Here is a 25,368-nt window from a genome sequence, read left to right on the forward strand (position 1 = left end):
ACATGGCCGCAGTTCCAGATAATGGAGAACACATGTGATTGGCTGTGCGAGATCCCACAGTCAAGGAAACTATGAAGAAGAAGAAATGATAATGGGCCCCTTTAGCCCAAATAAGGTGAATCATGAAGCCATCAACATGTATCCTCCTATTTGTCTGAGAACACCTGCAGTATTTGCTGCTGTGGAGGGCCGTGATGCATGAAAATCTAGAGCTTCTTAAGGGGGTGAGACTTTGAAATGGTAACCAGATGGCTACTTTGAACGCAGTGCCAAAGACGAAAATCTGGTGGGTTAGTTATTTTCTACCAATAGCTCATCTTTAAAGAACTTAATTTACGCTACTTGAAATAAGGACTTTTATAAACTAATTTTGGTTTTAATGAGACTTAAAAAGTTGCCTTTTTAATGGCGTATGGAAATGGCTCATGTGGAGTTGTACAAGAGAAACAAGTCCACCGCCGCCAAAATGAAAATAGTCAAATGTTCTCATCTTCAAGCATATTTTTTGTTTTATATTTTGAGACTTGAGCGCCAGTTAAGAATGTTAATGAATAAAATGTCAATGAATAAAATCCACTAGATTGAACTAAGTGTCTGTAATTCCATTCATTATCTGATGTGATGACACTTGGCAACTGTGTAAGTGACTGTCATAATTACTGAGTGCATTCTTTTGTAATGGAAGCCGCCGTGCAATGAGCTTTGATCGACGCCATCTAAACGCACATCCGCAAACGGGCTGTGTCAAAATATTCGGGCAGTTAAAGTTCTGTACATGTGACATTTTATGGACCTTTTAAATGCTGCATTAATTGTGAAAGGGACAGATGGTTGAGCAGCTTGAACTGAAATCATAATGCATACCAAGTAAATAAAACAATTAGTTACTAATATACTTGGTTTATGACATTATTGTTGTTATAGTTTTAAATCAATAAATCCTTTATAGAAAATATGTAGCGACTCTAATGGTGCTTATTTGGCTGCAGATACATGCTAAGATTTGGGTGGAAAAAGTGCTTTGCTTGCTGATCTGAAATTTCGGTGGGTAAAAGAAAGAAAGTGAGACGAGTGCAGTCAGAGAAAAAGAAAAGAATGGAGTAAAGCCTCAGTTAAATACCACAACTCCCTCAGCTCACTATTGTATTTGCCCCTTTTTCCTTTTTGAAGAGTTCATAGAACAAACTGCTGCCAGACTGCATTCTTCTCCTCTCAGACAGGCAGGGGGAAAAAAATCCTCTTCAGTCACAAATACCTTTTGTAATGAGACTTCCTGTATTAGAAGCTATTAGATTGGCATTTTGTTTTCCTCAGAGACCATGTTCTGCACCAAAAGTCTTCCTAGGGCTACCTCCCATGTAAAACCTCATGTTTTTATGCATGTGTGATTTATTTTTCAAACACGACACTGGTCATGTGCCTTAAACAACTAAAACATCCTAATGAGGTCAGCGTGTGGTAAAAGACGTATCAAAGGTTTTTTTTTCCTGCTTCAACAAACGCAGCCCTATACATGCGGCCAGACGGTCAAGGCGTGCGGTTAAAACTTTTAGACTCGCGCTTCCTCTAAAATTCATGCGCGCATATTTTGGAGACCACAGAGAGTCATGTTTTCACCAGCAGCGGTGCGCAAGTGTTTCCTGTTTTGGCCAAAGCCACATCCACAGTAGAGGTGCAGCACTCTCCGACAGCAACCTGACCGCAGTTCCCACAGACCAGAATTGTCGGGGGGGGGGGGGGGGAAATTGGACTTTAAATGTTGCCTAATTGTGGATGTCAATCAGATCTGTCATAATTCATAGTCGCTAACACATCTCACAAGGCTTCGATCCATAGATGAATGTGCGAAAGACGTTACGCTCGTCTTGTCTGCAGTGCACATCAACACAGCCACAGCGGCTTACCTGGTTAGGTTAATTTGATGCATAGTGATGTCAGTGACAATTGCTTTGACTGCTTCTTCTTAACTGTGTTTAGCACTGTTAATAAGTTTTATTTCAATTAGCTTCTAAATTTACATTTTAGGAATTAATCAGCTTTGTGTAGAAAAATAATGTTGATGTTGGGGCAGTGAGTAAAGATACAGATTGCTACTTTAGCTTTTCAAGCTAGATGCGCCATGTAGCTGAAGCTCGCCCATACCGCCAATTTTGGCTCCCAACACAAAGCACAAATAAAATAAAAACACACACGCACACTACGACGACGTATTAGGGCCACGTATATAATTATATATAATATAATATATAAAAAATACCAAAATGTATAAATGTGTTTTTTTCTTCGCAAATTTGCAAGAAAAAAAAATGTCTCTGAATATTGCCCCGACCGAAAATTTATATATATATATATATATATATATATATATACATATATATATATATATATATATATATATATACACACACACGTTACCTTAACATGCCGTCGTACACACACACATACAAAATATGACCGAAAAACAGCCCATAACACGGAAGATTGTAAGTTGGTACCCTATTAAATCAAGGTACTACTGTAATTTGGTCCTCTCAATAAGCAGGGACTCAAGCTCACAAAATGATTTGTTAAAAATAAAAAAATTCAAAATTGCCGTTTTACTGACTGCATTTAGTGTTGAGGTCAACGGGTTAAGGTGGAACTTGTTCTCATATTGTGTGTGTGTTTGAGCAAATGGCTCCCCTTGTCGACACAGGAAGTATAAATTCAGTGGCGAGTATGAAGATCATGTAGAATGCCACACGTTTTTCACACGCCGGCCTCAGGTTCTCACACTATGCTAACAGAGGGTGGGGAACTTGAGCTGGAAAACACTGATTCATCGAGTCAGTCATCGGACTGGAGAGCACTTGCAGACATAAGTACATATTGGCAAGAAGGCGAGAAGGGCAAAAAGGAACGGCGATGACCAAGCTTCAAAACACAGCCTGTGGTTCTCTTGGTTCTCGGTAACAGAACACAGAAGGTGCTCAACAAATAGGTTTTGTGTAGTTGCATGAATAATTGGAATGAAGATATTTTCACTCAGCAAAAATTTCTTCCAATTGTGGCCTCACATTATTAACTCCATTACTAACCATGTCATTGCATGAGTGGATTATGCCTACCACTATATGTCACTAGCATAGAAAACAAAACCAAACACTGCTCTGATGTAAATAATGCGGACATAAAAGCAATGATGTCATATAGCATCAACTGCAATTAGAAATTCTGGTGTAGTTCCAGGACCTACCTCAACATCTTGCAGGTTAAAGTCGTTCTGATCTTTGAAGTTGGCGGCCCCGGCACTCAGCTCCATCAGCATCTTGGCGATCTCGGGCTTGATGGCCGCCGTCAGCCGGCTGGCTGCCTCCATGACGTGTTCCTGCACGTCCTTCAGTTGCATAGCTGCTTTGGAGTAGTGAGAGTTCCTGAACACGCTGCTGAACAGGTCGGTGAGGAAGGCGCTGGCCCGGCAGAATACGTTGAGGGCGTCCAAGTATTTGGAGATGCCCTGCTGGATGTCGGCCACCGCGGTGGTGGGAGAGGCGGAGGGCGGGTGGCAGCCGCCCGCCAGGCCCATGGGCGAGGAGGCCGAGCAAGAGGAGGCCAGTGAGGCGCTAAGGGTCCGGCTCAATTCAGGCATCTGGTACTGCTGGTGCTGTTGGACTTTCTGCTTGGACCCGCCGAGCAAAAAGCGACGCTTGTAGTCCATTTTACTTTGTTGCACACTGCAACAATACATAGGTGGTGCACCAGCACCGGAAGATCCTGTTTCTGCTTTGCTTTTCCCTGCTCCAAAAAAAAACAACTCTCGACCACACAAGGAAACGCTCAAAACGCGACAGTCCAGGTCACGTAAAAAGACCACTGAGGAATTCTGCCTGCCGGAGGCTCATCTCAATTCGCCTTGGGGGAATCCAAAGGCAGGAGTGGCGAGCAGAGAGGGCCAGGAGCCAATGTGAAGTGTTTACATGCAAGCCAGCTGCATATAAAGATGCATGCCTCCCAAAATTCTGGTTTAGCTTCAAAAACTGATCCTAGAGCCAAGGTTTAAAGTGCATTAGCCTTCCTTTAGAAGAGGGGGAAAAATAATTCTTCATACAGTCTGTAGCTTTTGTACATATAGAAACCCTTCACTGATGAAAATAGAAAATAATCAAATTGAAAGCAAAAATGAGTGAAACAAAACACTGGTCAACAGCATGGAGGTTAGAAAATGTTTTTTTTTTTTTTTTTTAACAAACAAACATGCAAACCAATTCCGGACTGTGTAGATGAGCCGGATCCGGTCCGTCTCAAGGTGCTCCTCTCCAAATGCGCCACTTGGCTCCGTGTGTCCACCACCCCCACCAGACGGGCTTCCTGCTTTTCCCGTCCGTGTGCCGGCTGAGGTAGGTGGGACTTGCCCGCGGATGCAGATTACAGCGACAAGAGCACAAATGTATCTGTAAGGCCTCTAGGTCATTTCCTAAGGGAGTGGTAAAAGAGACAAGAAAGTTAGCAATGTGTCCGAAGAGGAAGGATGAGCTTCATTTATGGCCCAAAATAAACTGGGCTGACTTTTCCCACTTAAAAACACGAGGCCAACATTAACTGCTTTTGAGTGGACATGCCGGTTTTGTTGGATAAACCAGGGTAGAACAAAAAATAAGAAATGTTTTGCTTTGCTAACTGTTCGTTAAGAAGTAGTTTAGTAGCTTGGCGGCTGCTGTGACTTGTACTTTTCAAGACAATGACCACGTCATGAAGCGAAGAGACCATTGTTTTGCGAGACACAGAAAGAAACATTGTCTCAGGCACAATCGCGTCATTCAACCAGACAGACGCAACCGGGTCTTGCCACTGGACTGAATCTATTCATTTGTACGCTGGTGTGGACATTCGGTAGCGAGAATATCTGAAGGCAACCAGAATTTTGTCATTTCCTTATTTTTTTTGTATAAAAACACAAACTGTCTGACAGTCACATATTCAATATGAATCCTTTCATAATCCGGTCGAAAAAGAACGATAGTACCCGAAATCCCACAAAAGCGACCAAAGTGGAAGGTACTTGGATAGCTGGCGATTCCAAGAAGTGGGAAAAGTTTTCACTCCAGTATATATCTGATTCATCCATTAAAGTGAAAACAAATAATTAATAGATTGATCGATCATTAAAATAGTTAGTTGCGTCCCACACTAATCATATCGCACATATATTTGCTAGGTGAAAATTTTCCATCACTATCAGTTTGTGGAACAGACGTTGGTATCTGGTATCACCATGCCGGAAGTGTCTGTGTTTTGGGATGGAAGAGAGCGGGCAAAACCCGCTGCCGTCACCACACCGCCTTCTTACACACGCACACACAGACTGCATCCCGACAACATTCCGCCGACCTTCAGACCTCGCTTCCTTTCCCAAACAGCGAACAGCCCTCGCCTGTTGCCGCGTGAGTGGAAAGAGAGAGCACAGGGAAACTGGTGACCTCAGCGCAAAGGGACAAAAGTGACGCTCATTGCGCTTCCTGAAACAGAAAAGGTTATTCAGCTGTACCACAATAACAAAGATGGCACACGTGACCACTTTTTTTGTGGGGAAAATTTGCTTTTTCTTTGTGTTAAGGTGGCAGTGGGGGCAAAATGAAAAATCCCAATAATAAACATCTATCCATTTTCTATTTCTATTATTCTGGAGTTTATCCCAGCTGACTTCAAGGCAGAAAAGGCACCTCTGGACAATTTTGAGAACACAGCAAAAACCTACACACATGCAGAAATCACACAAATTCGACACAGGTCTCAAACTGTAAGGCAGACGTGATAATCACTAGTCTACTATGCTACCTACCTGCGATAACTAGCATGGAACAGAATATGGAGCTTACGTTGAAGGCAAGTGTTGGCAAGAAGTTGGAATTTGTCTGGCAGCTCAGCGCAGCATTTTTTCAACAGGGAGAGAATGGAAATTGTTACCTCTCTATTACCTGTTCGTCAAGTGTTTACCAAGGGGGAATTAGTTTTACTTTGTCTTATTAAACAGTGGTTGTTATTACCTTCTTCTACATGTATTACAGTTAAAAATGCTTAAAGAGCAATTAAGGAATCACCTGAAGGTTTTCTAATGTGGTGAATGAATTCAATTTGTAATATTTGCTGTGGAAAAATAAAAAATATATATTTTTAAACTAAGTCTTATCGCCGTTAGGTCAGCTTCTTACAATTTATAATTTACACTTCAACTTTTCCTTTGAGGATTACTAGCATTTTGGAGGCTAGACACCGCATGCTAACCGCGTTAACCCCTTGGAGAATGGAGAAGAGCTAACCAGGGTAAACTGGGCTGACCTGTGAGTCTCAAGAGATTAGCGCCACAGGGAAGCTGCCAGGTGGCCTTCTGTGTTTGCAGGTTGACACACTTTTTATGCAGCATTAGTCTGAGCGAGGCAAACAGGAAACCTGACCTCAGCTACCTGGGGGCTAATCACACGCCATCATCCACTTTCACACAGGAGGCCACCAAGTCAGTTGCACTTGACGTTTCCTTACTTTGCAACATATATGCTCGATTTAGGAATGACGTGTTTTTTTTTTTTTGATTGACTGACTCACTTGGTTAAAAAGATGTCTTGGATTAAAGCCTAACTATAGTACAGAAAACATACAGATCGTTGGCTGTAGACTCAGGCTGTTTTGCTAAGGCGGAGGTCAACACACTGCAGTGTTAATGTATCAAGAGAAAATCATCACCAAAGCTAGACTACAATTTTATTAAGTATTTTATTTTTCCATTTGTGGCATAACTGTGGCCACTGAACAAATGAGGTAGTCAGTAGTCTGTGGACTCAGAAAAGCAAATGTTGCTAAATGCTAAAAATGTATGCCAAACACAAAGGAAATGCTTCCCTTATTGGTCAGTCATGCTGATCATGGACTTTACACTTGGCCAGTGAAGGGAGCAACGCTTAGAATTAGGTTATATCTAGTCCAGATCTCCTTCACTGATATTTGGCAACAAAGAGACATTGATATCGGTCTGATTTAAGATATCATTGGCGGGTTATGTGTTGAGCTTTACATTTGTCAGATTTACTGTTCCAAAGTAAAACTACCCTGTACACTACTTGGCAGAAACTTGTCTTTCTAGAAATCTCAAGAGGTCGTGGTTATTCCGAGAGTATCGCCACTACCAGTCAACCTCTTGCGGGGCCCCCAACTGCATTGGAGATCACACCCAAACAAAAACACATGTGGTGATACGTCCACTTCGGGATCAAGGATCCCGAGCCACCCCCACTGCAGGGGGGCCCTCTGGGGCTAATGTTAGCTCCAACCCTGCGCTCGTGTCAGCTGCGACGGGAAGGGGCTTAAATTTCCTGGAGCAACCTGCCTGTCGCCAGAGACAAAAAATTTAATAGCCAAAGTATGCTATTGTGTTGAAGTATGATTTACCTGTTACTGTGCCTGGATTCACTTTTTTATTTAAACAATTTTATTTTTGACGCACATCTACTTTGCATTGACTCACTTACATGATGTGCGCCTAGTAACCTTTCCTGAGCGGACGTACACTACACACACTCACATTGGTTTGTTGAGTCACTTGCCTTTCGTTTTCATCCACTCACACTCGGCCCATCCTCCCTCTGCTGTGGCAAAGCCAATTCTTTGAGTTCCTGCAGCAGCTACTTTTGAATCGACGCTTGCGCGGCCGTCAGGTAGTTTAATAGGGGCCCGGATGTGGCAGCTGCAGCGCATGCTGACAGCTCCTTATCCATCTGCAGCGGCGGACTCGGCAACGCTGCCGTCACAAGGCCGGGCATTAGCTCGCTCATGAAGTCTATTTTGGCTTCCGTGGGCAAAAAAGAAAAAGAAAAAAAGAAACAGCTGCATGCCGCACTGATTTTAGACGCTACTAAAGGTTGGGCTCAAGGGGGGGAGTTCTCCCTTACATCTGTTGCCAATGAAGCACAGGAATGTTATTTCCCCACTCAACTCTTGGCCTAATGCAGCTTCAAAAGGAAGGAACAGTTCAGGAAAAGCAGCAACGCATCCCATGTCGATGCATATAAGAGCTACGGGACTGTGCAAAACACTTCGGACTTTGTTTTCGTTTGAACATGGCAAAACAGTCAAAACATAGCCAAAACTACAAAACTGTTTTTTGTTTAGTTTTTTTCAAAACTGAAACTTTGCAGAGGGCTAACTTAGGGGCCAGAGAAATTACGTGGGAATCTGGTAAAAAAAGTGATCTTATTTTCACCACTTCACAGGATTACGGCATCAAAAGTATCATCCACGCACCCTAGAAGGCAGTATTAGCCTGTGAGCTAACAGACAATAGTCTAAGTCCAAAGAAACTCGCCGCCGTAGGAACAGAACTTTGCAAACCAAGGACACCCTGTACATGGTTTTCATCATATAGACATGATGTGGTCAGGGGAACGTTGCAAAATACAACAAATCTGACAGTTTATTACACTAAAAGCGCTATTTTGTATCCAACATTCTATGGAGCATATTGAGGGTCAAGAGGGTCAACCCAAGACAAGTGCCATGAGCAACTGCGCGCCAGGAGCGCTTTTTGCCCGGAGAACACAAGGAGCGTATTGTGGCGGGTCTCTGCATTCCAGCACTCGGAGAAAAAAAAGAAAACACGCAGCTGTATGACTTGTGCAAGTATAAATAAAGGCCTCGCTACAATTTAACTAGTGCAACAATAGACCGTCTGTGGTCAGTGTCAGGTTACTTCCGGAATAACTGGAGGTGCTAGCGTCAGGTTTATAGTTTGTCTGTGACGTATGGTCGCCAGCCCCGTTCTTGTTATGCACGTCGCTGAAAAAAAATCCTCACCAGTTGTGTTAAAAGTGCAACAAAAGTGCAGCGAAAGTGCAGCAAAAGCTACGAAGCGAAACAGCGTCAACCCTAATAGCTGGTATCAGTCAAGACGCTGACCGGGCGGGATAATATTAGGCTAACCTGTAATGTCAGAGCAGCCACTGTAAGTAGCTTATGGCTCCAATAAAAATAGCACACGGGCCACTTTAACAAGAGGCCCCCACAGGTCAGTGTCGCCTCTGCCGCCACATTAACATGCCCGCCCGTATAGAACGTTGGCATACTATGTTGTCTCCAGCAGGGTCAATCGCAAATGTAACTATTTACAAATTTTCCTGTGCAACCTGTCCTCAGCTATTTGATATTAAAAAAAACTATTTTCACATGTCTGAATATTGTTTTGTGCCAAAAAACAGCACTACTGCCCTGGGTAATAACGTCCTCATTAGTGTCAATGAAGTACGGTGAAGTAATTTATCAACTGTTCTAAGGTCTTTGTATGTTGGGGAGGAGCTAGTTTAGACAGGGTTGCTTGCTAAGGAAGTAGCTACCGGTGTTAAGAAGCTAAACATAACGGTGTCTCATTACTACCAGACAGTTGCTGTTTCTATGGGTTGTGAAATGGTGAAACGGTGACATACCATACTTCAGGTTTGTTTTTGTTTTTCCCCGAAACAAAATCATCTGTACGCCACTCGTAGTTTGCACAATTTGTTGTAGGGCTCGGTTCAAATTCACATTCAGTTTCACTTAAAATGACAACATTAATAGTGGTCTCTGGGTGTGGATCCCCTGTGATCCACGGAAGCCTTTGCACAAAGCGCACCTGCCTGTCAGCACTGCGCTGAGAGCAAACACAATTAGCTGTGATATCCTCTCCAGAATAGAAGCGCACAATGGAGTGCGTCCCGGCGGTGGGTTCCATCGAGTGCGAGCGGTGTTGAAAGGCGTCGGTCCCATTCATGAAAGTATGCTGGGGCGATCGGCGGGTATGAAAATGCTTCGGTAAGCCCGGGCGACGAACGCGGAGTTTGAGAGTTTTACCAGCAACGCCGGGACAAAAGGGAGAATTCTTTCTTGGAACAACAAATTCAAAACCGGTATGTTAGGGTACAAAACGTTCTATTGGGATAGCGATGGAAAAATCAAGTATGAAGTAACACAAAAAGTTAAGTTAGACCCAACCACAGCTCGAGTTCTGGCGGACAACATATCACATAGCCACAAATTCTGACCTTTGCCTGGAAAAGCAAGAGGAAAAGATGTTTCCTGTTTAAATTAATAAAGATCAGCTTACATCACTGCTGAGTTTAACCTTGTGAAAGATTGTCAAGGCTGCCGTGAGTTGGTCAAAAACATGAGAAAAAAAACAGTAAGACAGAAAAGCAGAAAGGGAAGGACTAGGGACAGGTAGAACAATATAGTCGGCTTGGCTGCAACCAACAGAGGCGCTGTTGATTCAGTCTCAGCTGGTTAACGCTTGGTCTAAAGAAGAACAAGATGCAATATTGTTGTTGTTGTAATATTACATTAAACAAAGGCTAAGGATAATACAAAGTCATACTTTAGTATAACTTTGACAAACAATGAAATAGTCAACGCTTTTTACATCAAACTATTTCATGCGATGTGCTATTATCAGACATAACATTCTTTTGGGGATTTGCAAATGTGTTAAAAATATGTTTTTCATAATATTGCGCACACACAAAATCTGGATAAAAAAGGCTGTTTTTATGAGATTGAAGGACTTTTACTTAAATTGAAATAAATTTGATTTATCATATTAATTATAGTGCCTTAAGTGGAAATGTAACCATTCATATAAGGGGATGTGTTAATTTTGACAACCTCCTATTAAAATTATGACTTGTTTATATATTGCACTTTTTTCACACAAAAATATATAAATTCCTAATATTGCAATTATGCTGCGATATGGTGAAGAAACTTCTTACCACTGCAATTTTATTGCCTAACTCAACTTTCGACTTTTATTTAAAATGTACCCCAATGCACTACACATTTGCTCTCATGTTACTTAAATTCATGTGGGAATTCACTTAATAGTGCAAACTTTCTTCCTGTTCATTTTTTTTCCCCATAACTTAATTTTTTCACTCTTTTTTTTATTTTATGTTTTTGTATACATTTTAGCTCACATTAGCTGGGTTTTTTTTCTTCCTTTCTCTTATTAACCCTAAAACTCTGTAGCTAACCCATCGAACAAAACAAAAAAGCAAAACATCCGTGAAAACGCCAGCCTCAATTAGACCGTGTAAGCTGAGATCATCTGCAGCAAATGCTGGAATTCCTTGCATCTAATAATATCGTGGCCCCGGGGCAAAGCGGACCCTTCCCCCAACCTTGCCTGTCGGGAGATGCCGCTGCGAATAATGTGCAAAGGGAGGGTTGCCCGGCAAGCAAACATCACGCCGGTGCACAACACATGACAGTGTGCGCAAACAGTGAGCTCGTGACTGGTTGGTCACCTTGGCGCACACGGATGAGGCGGGCCGCGAGGTCACGTGTTGTAACGCAGAGAGAACGAGCGCCGGGACTTGGAGCGCAGCGCTGAATCAGCCCGTCGCTCGGGAGGAGAATGGGCTGAAGGCGAGACAGGAATTTTGCAGAGCAAAGCGCGTATTTCCACGGTGACACAGCTGTGGCAGATGTCAACAAGTGGGCTGAGTGAGCGAGGCCCCGCTTTTAGTGGGGAGTCTGTGCAAAGTCAGCAAAAAAGATGACAAAGGGACAAGAGTGAATGGTATGGCAATGTAGAAATACTGACATTCGTTGGCTAAAAATAAAAAATGTATTGTTGTAAAACTATTGCAACTTTGTTTGAATAATTTTACAATGCCACAAAAGTTTACTTATTATCAGTTATTTTAGTATTAAGTAGTTAACAGTAATAATTGGTCATATTGCTGATTTTGTGGGAATATTGTGACTTTCACTTGTTAAAAATTGCATTTTCATTTTAAAAATACAAATTTTTTCTCATTGCTATTTTTTTCTCTGAAAAAAAAGACTATTTAATTTGAATCCTCTATAAAGGAAATTCAACTCAATTTAATATTTTTTCCTCACAGAAAGACAACTTTTTTCCTCACAATTATTGCAATTCTGTTATAAGTTTGCAACTTTATTTTAATAATTACACATGATTTTTATTTTTATTTTTATTTTAAATAAAATTGGTACAGAAGGTGTTGATGTTTAGCATTCACTCGTTAAACAGGGGTGAATGTCCATAATAGCTCGGCAGACACATTTCCACTCTAAATGGGTAAATGTTCCCATATATGTCCATTACATGAAAAATAGTTTGGTCTTCTAGTTTGAGATTACACAGCCAAGTAAAATTCCGAAAAGGCGTCTTGTGATCCATTTCAACACGTCTCAAAAAGCACCTCATGAGGGCGTAAATCCGAGTCTAATAGTAACGCACCTATTGAGGAGACGAGCGCCACCCAAACTATCGAATTGTGTTTACTAGCTATTCACTCTGCAACAATTCATTATTCTGAGATGGATTTGCCTTGACTTGGTGAGCAGGGTGACCAATCAGGTGTTAGGACCTGCCCACCAAACTTTGATGGGTGAGTTTGACAGATAAAATATTCATGAAACACCTCAACAGTGACCATGAAATTATATATATATATATATATATATATATATATATATATATATATATATATATATATATATATATATATAAATAAATAAGGGGTGTGAATTGCCTAGCACCTGGTGATTCGATTCGTATCACGATTCATAGGTTACGATTCGATACAGATTAATCCCGCTACGAATCTATATATTTTATTATAGCGATTTTTTTAAATCAAATTGAGAAAATACTAATCAGTAAACTTGTACTTGTACACAGTAAGATTTGTATGAAAATGTATTTATCTAAAAATGCAGGCTTATAACTGAGCCACTGCATTTAACAAACAGGTTGCAGTCTGTTTCATGTTCAAACAGCACTGACATAAAATATTAAGGCTTAATGTTCCATTAATATAACATTCTTCCATGCTTAATGTGTGAATCCTAACCCTAAGTAAGACGTTTTGTTGAATATTCCCATAAAAAAATTCATGTTTAAAAATCGATTCAGCCGCATATCGAATCCATTCGAGAATTGCGCGCTGTAATATCGCGATATATTGCCGAATCAATTTTTTCTAACGCCCCTATAAATATACAAGTAGGTAATTTCATTAATTAATGACATTTAGTTCTTTAATCGTGTATTCTTTTATTTAATTTAGGCACTTTTGGTCCTCCATAAAAAGGCACCAAAGCATTGCTTTTATTGCTTTTGACCTGAGCACAGAAATGGCAAATAGGTGAGTGAAAAGGGTTACGAAAAACATTTGAATGGTGAATCATAGAATATCAAAGGATTTACTGCTTTAAATTATGGGTAGACGTGAAAATGAATGCATATTGTCTCCTTTAAAGTGGTAGTCACATCTTACAGTTCTAGATATCTACAGTCTGTCTGGCTCTGTCGGACTCCAAAAGAGCAAAACAGGAAACACATTCCACATGCTTTCATGGCATATTTCATCTTCAGGTGGCCAGGAGTTATGTTTACAGCTCACAGACGAGGGTTTACATTAGGTTATTCTTAATGGTGGCTCACTACAACAGTGTGGAATGGAAAGCGTCATTAGAGCGCTTGTGTCCATTTTGTATGAGGCGACAGTTTTAAAGCAGACGAGATCACTATTTAGCAGGAATCCTCCACTCGCCGGTTTCACCGAAACTCCGGCCGGCGGGAGCACGCAGCTATGAATAATATTAGCGTATTACTATTGACAACCCAGTCACCCTTTGTCTTGCTATAAAGCAAAACACACACGAGTTTCATAAAGGCAAGGACAGCCTATTTGCTGATGAATTTAAATCAAACGCTATTAGTTAGTTAGCCGCGAGCTAACATCAAACACGAGTGTGCTAACTTGTCTTAAACTCCCTTGTATATAAGCGATGAGCAAGTCCACAATTAGCCAGGTCCATTATCGGACACGAGCCTCGCTAACAATTACACTTATTACGATACCCGATTAATAAACACACTTTTACCTTCATTCAGCAAACCGTTGTCAAGACGACGAGCTCCCTCGAAGCAAATTTGATGGCGTGGAAAAATAAAAATAACCAACACGAAATCGCTCCTCCCCTCTTGAGCCAAAAGTGGGTGGCTTCGATCGGAAGAGACAAATATGTTCAAAATTGACTGTTTTAGCTCCTCAACAGTATGGCGTAGCTCAACACAAGCCTGTCACGGAGACGTAAGTGGCTATAAGTTGTCAATCGTGAAGTGGGGGGTAAGCGAGGGGGGTTGTGCGTCCGATAATGGGCGCAAGGATGTTTCATGTGTACTCAGTGGTTTTAGCGACATAGCTACGCGGGGCTAACGTTAGCTTGCCCCCGCTAGCCTCTCTGCGACACGACTGAAAAGCATTAGAAAAGCACGACCGATAAAAACACAGTAATGCTCCACAAACGCCAGCTCAATACGATACAAAGGGGATAAATAGAATAACATTGAATGCAAATGTCAAGGTAGTAAAGAAATAAGGCGCATCGCTTACCATCTCTGGCATCCACCCTCTTTGACAGCGAATCTCCTGTCTGTGTGACGAGTAAGTCAAGCCCGAGGTAATAAAACCCAACACTTCCGGTAAACGTTTCACAATAAACAGTGAGCGAATTTCTATCTGTGAGCATGTCAAGATGGTCGTAAAAAAAAATCCGGTGAACGTTTCACAATAAAACAAGAGCTAGACTGGTAATGTGACTACAGTACAGTACATTTTGCTGTTTTGTTTAAGACATCAGTGTGTGTTATTAAAATGCAATTTAAGTAAATTGTTGGTAATAAACTAAAACCGAGGCTGATATATGAATTACAGTACTCGTTAATCAAACGGTCAGGTCGTCACAAAGACTGAGGCTTTGTCGCCCTCTAACGTTGAATCAAGACTACTGCAGCAAGTTTAAGGCATTTGGGCAAACTGTCGATAGGGGGCGTGCTGGTCCATAAATTCCACCAGCAAGGCATCATTTGGCACCTGACCTGAATGCTGTCACGTACTATATACTTACTGTATGTAGAAATTTTATTATACTGTAATTTTATGTCCAATTATTATCGTTTAAAAAGTTAATGAGGGATATTGAACATAATAGCTGCACCCGTTTTTAGCCTGTTATGAACCTGCCTGTTATTCCGCATATGTCTGTAATGGGAATTAATTTCAGAGTTTGTATTGTTCTACTTTTACTTCAGTAAAAGAGTTAAATCATCTTTTACTAGAGTATTTTTTTTTCTATCTGTAGGCCTACTTGTACTTAAGTACCGAGTAACTATACTTTTGACATTTAGCGCCAAACATGCGCAAACCCTGGAGGACACACAAGGGGGGGGGGGGGGGGGGTTGACATGCATGCACCAGCCCTGAATATAGTAAGAGTAGGAGGAGCCCGTGTGACCCCTCAAAAAGCTTTTGCTCTCACCCCTTCGACACCCACTCAGCCCACCTCCGGACTCAGCAACATGGGACTCACGCAGGACCCCGTCTTCCAGCGGCTGCAGCAATGGTACACGGCTCACGCCTTGAACCTCAACATGAGGCACATGTTTGACGGCGACAAGGAGAGGTTCCACAAATTCAGGTAGGAGCCATCCCCTAATAAACAGGCCTCTTCTGCTTCATAATTTTTTTGCGTCCGAAGTGACGGACTTGAGTCACGTGACTTGACACGAGTCAGACTTCAGTTAGTAATTTTAGAACGTGGGTTAATTTGTTCTGTGACTCGGCTCATTCCTCGAACTTCAAATACTTTTTTTTTTTCACTATGAGAGAATTGAAATGGCATTAATCTGTTCAAAATCCCCCAAAAAAGAGCCACGATTTTTAGCTTGATGGCAATGTACTGTAAAAGCATTCGTTTTATAAAGAGTAATGACTCTATTTGCTGTAGTAGCTGCATGTTGGATGCGCCTTTAAAGGAGAAGTCAACCTTAAACATTTCTTGACACGTGACCTCACTGAAGATGACATCACAGTTGCTCAGGCAACGACCAATCACAGCTCACCTGCTTTCTGAAGCTGAGCTGTGATTGGTTGTTACCCGAGCAACTGCGATGTCATTTTTCACTCAACAGCAAGTGGCAAAATGGCCGCCTTCTGATATTGATAAAAATGGCTGGATTTCGCTGCTTAACTTAACTATTTAGACTAGAACATATTGTCAAGAATTTTTTTATGGGGGTGATTTCCCTTTTATGGGGTGTGGCCTAGTGAGTGACATCAGGAGCTGGAGTCGGGTTTCCCGAGTTGTGGCCAATAGCAGCTCGTTGCAATTGTTTTCATTATGTATTTGTGTGTTTAAGCCTGATTGTTGCTTTTAATAAAAACAAAAAATGCTGAAACATGCATGAGCGACTGTATGGGTCTCCTTGCCCATTTTTTCCCCATTTTTTTTTTGCATGAACTGATGAAGCCTGAAACATAGCAGCTGTGACCAGCCCTGACAATGAAACGACCTGGATGAATAAAAATTCCGATTTGCTCCCACCTCTGGTTTGTGCAGCCTCACACTGCAGACCGACGACGGCGACATCCTGTTGGACTACTCCAAGAACCTCATCACAGAAGAAGTCATGAAGATGCTGGTTGAGCTGGTAAATTGTCATGGTTGGGGGGGGGGGGGGTCCCGGGTCCCCCCCCAGCATTTTCTGTGTCCTTTAACGCACCGCGTGGTTCGTCTTTGGCAGGCCAAGTCAAGAGGCATTGAAGCGGCCAGGGACACCATGTTCACCGGAGACAAGATCAACTTCACTGAGGTGTTCATTCTTGAGTTCCGGGGCTGCTTTGCTACATCCGGAACAAAGCAGTGTCTTGAATATGTACAATATAATCTGAAGACTTGTCAGTCATCAGTTCAATGATCTTTTCAGGCACATAGGATTAGCAGGGTACATATTCTATAGCGAATTGCCCTGTGTGAAATAGCTTGGTCTCAGCCAAAGGTCGTAGGTCGCCCAACAGGATAAAGAGCCAACATTGAACATCCGTAGAAGGAGTTTGTGAATTGTGGTTGAATCTTATGTATGAAAACGTGTTGTAGGGTCGCGCTGTGCTTCATGTGGCTCTGCGAAACCGCTCCAACACTCCCATAATGGTGGACGGCAAAGATGTGATGCCGGATGTTAATAAGGTTCTGGACAAGATGAAGAACTTCTGTCATGTGAGTTAAATGTCAGAGCAAATCATTTGTAAAGAAAAAGAGTCAAGTCGCATTTGTGGTTTTTTTTTTTTTTTTTTTGCAGAGGGTTCGTAGCGGTCAGTGGAAGGGCTACACGGGAAAGAGCATTACAGATGTGGTTAATGTCGGAATAGGGGGGTCGGATCTTGTGAGTATTTGAAGTTTTTCATAAATGAACTTAAAATGCACTTTATCATTTGTTTTTCTCAACTTTTGAATGAAAATGGCCAAATCGAGCTTAACTCATTCACTGCCATTGACGACTATAGACGTCAAAAAATTCATTTAAACTATTTCTATTAATTTAACACTTTTTTTCCACTTTTGCTAACAAGAGTATGAAAACCTAGAAAATAAATTATTGTAAATTTAAGAACAGATATAAAATTTGTGATTAATCGTTAGTTAACTAGTGAAGTCATGTGGTAATTACAATTTAAAAAATGTAATCGCCTGACAGGCCTAATTAAAAATTAAAATAAGGGGTGTTTAATCATAATTAATCGCATGATAATTTTATAGCTGTTATACAATACAATACAGTACAATAAAAAAAAATTAGGTTAAAAAAAATAATAAAAATGTTAAACTAATAGAAAAAGTTCACATGCATTTTTGACGTCTGTAGTCGTCAATGGCAGTGAATGAGTTAATTACAAAATTCACAGATGATTGATTCATGATCCAAGGATGGCAAAAATATTTTTTTGCAACCAGATAATTATGAACGGGAGCCTTCTAAACATCCGTCTTTGGAAATGTGATAAGAGCAACCCCTCCATTGTCCCTCGATCGCCGACGCTCTTCAAAACTTCAAGATAGCAAGGTGCTTGGTGGGCTGCCAAAATTAGGTTTCTGAGTGTGATCTGTGTTTGCGCTCTGCTCGGCGTTTGGAATTTATGCATTGTTTTTCAACTTGTTTTTTCTCGTCCTACTAAGACGATCATTCTACAAGAAACGCATCAAATTGAACCAGGAAATGCATTCATGAATCAAACACCTGTTTTGAATTCTGTCGTAGAAAACCAGCAACTTGCAAAGAAAGAACTAAAATACTGTTTAACACTTTTAGAAGCGCTTTGAAAAGTTTGAAGAAGGTCAAATGAAGTCACCTGGAAAGTAGTATCAAGTAACGTCTTGTGATGTGTTCTGGCGAATGGCAGGGACCCCTGATGGTGACGGAGGCCCTGAAACCGTATTCCAAGGGCGGGCCCGCCGTGTGGTTTGTGTCCAACATCGACGGGACGCACGTCGCCAAGACGCTGGCGCAGCTCAACGCCGAGACCACCCTCTTCATCATCGCCTCCAAGGTACTTTGCGGGTTTGCAAAGACAATTTAGCAAAGAGTTGAAAAGTTTCTGGCGATCCTAATAAGTCAAATTAGAGCCCTTGTTTTTCCTAAAACATCAGGGACTATTTGGAGTCTTCAACGTGATTTCGACTGACTGTGCTAACCGGAACAACAAACAATTTATCGGAATCAGACATCTTTGTTGTTTATATTCGCTTTGAGGTCCGAACGGGGAGAATCCAAGGGGGATATGTCCGACTTCCAGGTTCCCACCTTTCTTGAATGCAGCATAAGTCTAGCAAGAACGTCCTTCGTTTTTGTTTTTGTCAATTAATATCATACACGAGCTTTCGCGATTCATTTGAACTCATTCACTGCCATTGACAGCTATAGATGTCAAAAATTCATTTAAACAATTTTTATTAGTTTAACATTTTTTCCATTTTTGTTGACAAGAGTATGAAAACCTAGATTATTTTTTTGGTACATTTAAAACAGATATAACATTTTTGATTAATCGGGAGTTGACTAGTGAAGTCATGCGATTAATTACGATTAATTGAATTTTAATCGCCTGATGCCCCTAATTTTTAATAATCTTTGCTTTTAATTTTTTTTAATAATCTTCTTTTTTTTAAAGAAAAGATTATTAAAAATGAGGGGCGTCAGGCAATTAAAATTCAATTAATCGTAATTAATCGCATGACTTCACTAGTTAACTCACGATTAATCAAAAAATGTATGTCTGTTTCAATACAATAAAAAAATTCTAGGCTTTCATACTCTTGTTAACTAAAGTGGGAAAAAATGTTAAACTAATAGAAATAGTTCAAATGAATTTTTGACGTCTATAGCCGTCAATGGCAGTGAATGAGTTAAGAAAAAGAAAATACAGAAATAAATACATCTTTCTTTTTTTACAGAAAAATGGAAGTCAAATAATCCTTTGAGAATTGTACTTTACTTTATTACATAATACTTAGTGAGCTTATCTTGCACTTGACAAATACTCTCTCCATATGTAAAAAAAAAATAATAATAATAATAATTAAAAAAAAAATACTAAAACTAATCAAAACTACTTATTTTCGAGAAACCTATTTAAAAAAAACAAAAGTCAAACCGAAAAAGCTATTAAAAACTATTATGAAAAATCCAAACACATTTAGTCTTCCGCACATCTAACGTATATGTCTTCCATTTAATGGTAATTTTTGTCCTCTTGGTGATTTTTGTCAGACCTTCACCACTCAGGAGACCATCACCAACGCTGAGTCGGCCAAAGCGTGGTTCCTGGAGCACGCCAAAGACGTACGTGAGTGCGAGCTCAGACAGCAGCCAGCTGTGCCGTTCACGTTGGGCAAACAATAACCGTTGGCCATTTTGTCATTTCTCCACAGAAAAGTGCTGTGGCCAAACACTTTGTCGCTCTGTCCACCAATGGCGTAAGTCCCCACATCTATTTCAAACCTAGCTAGCTACTTCCCCATCTAATTGTGGCCCTTCCGTCTTCCAGCCCAAAGTGAAGGACTTCGGCATCGACACGGAGAACATGTTTGAGTTCTGGGACGTGAGTGCTCTTTCCCTATGGCGACTATATTTAAGCAGAACTTTCGAGCCCACAGCTGGCGGGTAATCAGAGGCCTCCCACACGGTTATTATTGGTGGTGACCTTCTCCCTGGCAGAGGTTACTGGACAAGCTGGCCCATAGATAAAGGTCACAGGGCTGTCTGTGTTGGTTGCTATTTTAAGTGCGGCGGCGACATTAAGGCCTTCATGTCACCATGTCACGTTTTGATTCGTGTATAAATGCATTTGTTCAATTGTGTTGTGTTTTGTACTTTCAGTGGGTTGGGGGACGTTTCTCCTTGTGGTCAGCGATTGGAATGGCCATCGCCTTGCACATTGGTACGTACATTACAAGTTATGTGGCCCTTTACTGGGCAAGGAACCATATTGACAGGATATTTTTCTAAGACGCTAAATAAAATAAAACATTACATATAAATTGCAATGACAATTTATAATCACATATAATGAAAGAAAAGTCTCAAACTGTGGACTATAAATATTATTAACAATTATGATAAAAATGGAAGTAATTAAAAGGCTATTATTTAGTTTTACATTAAAGATAAAATCTTAATTATCAATTTTATTTTTATAATCTTATCTTTCACATTCATCTATTTATCCATTTTCTATACTACTTGGACAGTGGGTATATTTTTTTAAATTAAAAAGTATAACAAAATATTACAATTGTATTTTCTTGAATTGATTTGAGTTATAATAATGATATTTGTATTGTTACATATAATAATTATTATTTATTATAATTAAGCATCATTATTATATTATCTTCTATAATGTATAGTTATTTTCTCATTTGATTATTTTATAACACGACAACAATAATACAGAATTTTATATGTACGTGAAACTATTATAAAATATATTATGTGTATATCATACATACACACAGTATATTAAAATGTTTGTATAATAGAATATAAAATAAAAATGTACTGGCTCTAATACATAATTAAATTAGAAAATAATTTTAATTAAAAAAAGTATTATATTACAAATTTACATTATTAATTATTGCAAGGTGTTACAACAATAAATGTCCATGAGCTAACATTATTGATTATTATTATTTCACTGTTGGCTATGATTAAAAAAAAAAAAATCCTAAAGATATATTTTGAGTTGCAATAAAGGATGAAATCTGAGCGCCATTTTTGCAACATGACAACACGCTCTTATTTTGACACCTTTTTTTACTCTTCATTAGGCTTTGACAACTTTGAGAAGCTCCTGGCGGGCGCCCACTGGATGGTGGGTCATCCACAAAGGTCAATGTTACATACAGAGAAAATAATCATATTCATATTTTTTTAAATGCACCTCTGCAGGACAACCACTTCCGCACGGCTCCCCTGGATAAAAACGCTCCGATGCTGTTGGCCCTACTAGGCATCTGGTACATCAACTTCTTCCACACGGAGACCCACGCCCTGCTGCCCTACGACCAGTACATGCACCGCTTTGCCGCCTACTTCCAGCAGGTTAACGCCTACACTACAAAAAAACAAATTTAAAAAATCGACATTGCTCATTTCAAGATACAACAGAATTTGTGTGGTACAACATAAGTCGCTTTTGAACATGTTCAAAATTCAACAAAAGCGTCAGCAAACATCTTTGCAACCATTTGCAACCTTTAACAACCCATGACAAACATTTGCATTTGCTACATCCTTCACCGCTCAGTGAGAAACCCCCTTGTACTGATGCGTGTTTTGGACGCAGGGCGACATGGAGTCCAATGGCAAATATGTCACCAAACATGGCGCTCGAGTAAATTATCACACCGGACCCATCGTGTGGGGCGAGCCGGGCACCAACGGGCAGCACGCCTTCTACCAGCTGATCCATCAAGGTACCCGCAACTCAACGCGCGGCTCCATAACTCGAACACCATTCGGATGACGTCACTGTGATGATGCGCTTGTAACTCAGGAACGCGCATGGTCCCGTCCGACTTCCTCATCCCGGCACAGTCGCAGCACCCCGTCAGGAACAACCTGCACCACAAGGCAAGTGCACATGAGCCAACATCGGCTCAGTGGTGTCAGAAGTGGGAGCTCTCAGCCATTGCAAGGCAAACTCCCAACTATAACAATACATATCTATGCTGGAATGCACATTTCTATCGTCAGAGAGGGAGGGGCCACTCAAGTTGGTGTCAGAAATGGGATCCACCATGCATTTCAATCCAAAATATAACCACAACAAAAACATGCTCTTATAACAAACATTTCAGAATGGACTGTGCTCCAAATCGAAGTGGGACCCATCAGCCATTGCATTGCAAACTATAACAAAAATAACAAAAACATAATTGCTTCTGTAGTCAGATGAGGCCGCTCACCACATTGGTGTCAGAAGTGGGTTCTGACTGTTAGCCATTGAAATGTTTAGTGGAATCATAAAATAAACATTATCTTAGTTAGAATGCAGTCCTCTAGCCAGGTAGGGTGGTGCTCCAAATTGGTGTCAGAAGTGGGGCCGATCATGTATTTTATTCCAAGATATAACCACAACAAAAACATGTTATAAGACACATACATAACTTAAGTCAGAAAGTGCTACGCTCCAAATTGGTGTCAGAAGTTGGACCCATCAGCCATCGCAGTGCAGACTATAACCACAACCATAAACATAACACAAGCTTCTCAAGTCAGATGAGGCCACGCACCACATTAGTGTCAGAAGTGGGATCTAACCATCAGCCACTGTAATGTTTAGCACAATCATAAAATAAACATTATCTTAGTTAGGATGCACAGTCCTCGAGTCCGGTAGGATGGTGCTCCAAATTAATGTCAGAAGTGGGATTCACCAAGGATTTATATCCCAAATATAACCACAGCAAAAACATTTTGTTAGAACACACATACATACCTTTAGTCAGAAAGGGCCACTATCCAAATTGGTGTCAGAAGTGGGATCTGTCAGCCATCGCAGTGCAGACTATAACCACAACCATAAACATAACACATGCTTCTCAAGTCAGATGAGGCTACTCACCACATTGGTGTCAGAAGTGAGATCTGACATTCATAAAATAATCATTATCTTAGCACAGTCCTCTAGTCAGATAGGGTGGTGCTCCAAATTGATGTCAGAAGTGGGATTAACACATAACCACAACAATAAACATATTTTTGTCGGAACACATAATTCTCGAGTCATATTGGGCCTCTCACAAAATTTGGTGTCAGAAGTGGGGTCTATCACCTATTTAAATGCAAACTACAAATACAAAAAATACACCCCCTAGTTACGATGCATGATTTTCCAGTCAGAGAGGGTAACTTGGAAAAATTGTGTCAGAAGTGGGGTCCGTCCATTGATGCACAAATTTGAGCATTTTACAGTACAGTATTGTAATGCATGACTATCAATGTCTCTGAAACAATGCTGTGGGTTCTGCAGATCCTGGTGGCCAACTTCCTGGCCCAGACGGAGGCGCTCATGAGAGGGAAGACCACCGAGGAAGCCCGCAAGGAGCTGGAGGCCAGCGGGCTGACTGGGGAGGCTCTGGAGAAGATTCTGCCGCACAAAGTGCGTCACAAGCACACACAACATAACGCATCCGCTTTTCTCATGTCATACTTCCTGTTGTGCACTTCAAGGTGTTCCAAGGAAACCGGCCCACCAACTCCGTCATCTTCAAGAAACTGACCCCTTACACACTCGGCGCTCTCATAGGTGAGAACAGATGTGACGGTGTCAGAAGTGGGGATCTGTAACTATTGCTATTGTTGGGGCTCAAAAAAATCACTCTTACACATTATTTGGCAGTCACATAGGGCCGCGCACCAAATTGGTGTTAGAAGTGAGACGACACAAACTCAGGACTGAGCATTATTATTGTTATGAAATGGTGCAAACAGCTCTATGATTATAAGAAATACAAGCAGAAACCATTAGTCCCACTTCTGAATCCACTTTGGTGTCAGAAGTGGGGTCAATGGACCATTGCAATGCATACTGCAAACGATACACACAATAATAAACACATTCTAGATCGAACGCACATTTCTCACCGTATTGCTGACACCAACTTCAGAAGTGGGAAAACACGAGTGTAGAATCCAACGTCTGACTCCACATTGGTATCAGAAGCGGGATCATCATTGCAATACAAACTACAACCACAACAATAAACATGTCCTTGAGTTTCTCAAGAGTGATGGGGCCACCCACGAAATTGGTGTCATAAATTGGATCCATCCATGGGTTATATACTCTAACACCAAGTAGGCGTTAGAAGTGGGATCCGTTTATTCTGCAAACACACAAGTGAGTTATGTTGTCCTTGGAATAGCACACATACAGCTCCATAGTTATCAAACATGAGTTTAAATTCTTACTTATGATGGCGGCGTCAGAAGTGGGGTTATTTTTCATTTAAATAATTCCATGTGTTTTCACAGCCATGTATGAGCATAAGATCTTCATCCAGGGTTTGATGTGGGAGATTAACAGCTTTGACCAGTGGGGGTGAGACCCTTTTTTTTTTTTATTCCACTCACAGTTTGAAAGTTGATTCCATGTGATTTTTATTATGAATATTATATTATTTATTATTATATTTCAATAACGATATGCCGTGTGTTACTAGAGTGGAACTGGGCAAGCAGCTGGCAAAGAAGATCGAGCCCGAACTGCAGGACGCCGCCGAAGTGCACTCCCACGACGCGTCCACCAACGGACTCATCAACTTCCTCAAAAAGAACTTCGCCTGAGATTTGTGCTCTCGTCATGATTGTTGATATCATTTTCACTGTGCACGTTTGTACGAATAAAAATAAAAATAAATTAAAAAGGGACTGAATGCTGCTGCATATTTGTTTTATGTTTGACACAATCACAAATCAATGAATATGATTGCTGACTGCACTGTATTTTGGTTTGGTTTGTTTGATGAACATATAAACATAAACACATTACGAGTATAAAATACAAGTTGAAGTAAAAAAAAAAAAAAAAAAGGAAAATAATTCGTCAATAATATCACAGTTTAAATGTTCAAAAGGGAGTAGGAAGAAGTAAAAAAAAAAAAAAGGGAGGGTCAATGTATCCACTAGGTGGCAGTCGAGCACCGGTTGCATACTGACAGTAAAGCAGCCAGCAGTTCAAAATTTCATCATGCGATTCGGAAACTCACAATAATTTAGACTGGAAAAATAATGATTTATAATCCATTCATCCATCCACTGATTGAAATACTATAATACTAAATATATTGTAAATTAAGGTCATTCCTATTTTTTTTAACGATTTTACTAACGTTCTCAAACTCATTCAGGACATATCGGAACTACTTCTCATTTGCACGTTTTCATTATTCCATTATTTTCTAAGACAACATTCTAAATTTAATGCAGAAATGTCA

At 40.6% G+C, this 25,368-nt stretch overlaps 2 protein-coding genes across 2 annotated transcripts in view; one reads left to right on the forward strand and one right to left on the reverse strand.

Moving 5' to 3' along the window:
- The window catches only part of garre1 (granule associated Rac and RHOG effector 1), a 28,053-nt gene extending 13,565 nt beyond the window's left edge, over positions 1-14,488 (reverse strand). The window contains exons 1-2 of the mRNA XM_086070690.1: positions 14,424-14,488; positions 3,236-4,453 (exon numbers count right to left, since the gene is read on the reverse strand). Of these exons, the coding sequence (XP_085926816.1) occupies positions 3,236-3,727 (492 nt within the window). The 5' untranslated portion in view covers positions 3,728-4,453; positions 14,424-14,488. The remainder of the gene's footprint in view (positions 1-3,235; positions 4,454-14,423) is intronic.
- On the forward strand, positions 14,022-24,807 carry gpib (glucose-6-phosphate isomerase b). The gene is made up of 19 exons (XM_086070691.1): positions 14,022-14,120; positions 15,368-15,507; positions 16,429-16,519; positions 16,613-16,681; positions 16,966-17,085; positions 17,168-17,251; positions 18,267-18,413; positions 19,634-19,705; positions 19,795-19,839; positions 19,911-19,964; positions 20,243-20,303; positions 21,196-21,239; positions 21,317-21,469; positions 21,714-21,843; positions 21,924-22,000; positions 23,403-23,531; positions 23,603-23,678; positions 24,407-24,473; positions 24,595-24,807. Exons 1-19 carry the CDS (start codon positions 14,052-14,054, stop codon positions 24,716-24,718), a joined length of 1,752 nt encoding a protein of 583 aa, XP_085926817.1. The 5' UTR covers positions 14,022-14,051; the 3' UTR covers positions 24,719-24,807.
- The last annotated feature ends 561 nt before the right edge of the window (positions 24,808-25,368 follow it).

This window comes from Leptonotus elevatus, chromosome 3, assembly GCF_054856555.1.
Source record: "Leptonotus elevatus isolate MCC_2025b chromosome 3, RoL_Lele_1.0, whole genome shotgun sequence".
Classification (NCBI taxonomy): Eukaryota; Metazoa; Chordata; class Actinopteri; order Syngnathiformes; family Syngnathidae; genus Leptonotus; species Leptonotus elevatus.

What these genes read in the sequence shown, in the direction of transcription:
- gpib (XM_086070691.1), top strand. Translation starts at nt 14,052, where the DNA reads ATGTTCAAAATTGACTGTTTTAGCTCCTCAACAGTATGGCGTAGCTCA. An exon ending in TGGCGGGCGCCCACTGGATG is followed by an intron (nt 21,240 to 21,316) that starts GTGGGTCATCCA and finishes GCACCTCTGCAG; the next exon opens with GACAACCACTTCCGCACGGC. An exon ending in AGAAGATTCTGCCGCACAAA is followed by an intron (nt 23,532 to 23,602) that starts GTGCGTCACAAG and finishes GTGCACTTCAAG; the next exon opens with GTGTTCCAAGGAAACCGGCC.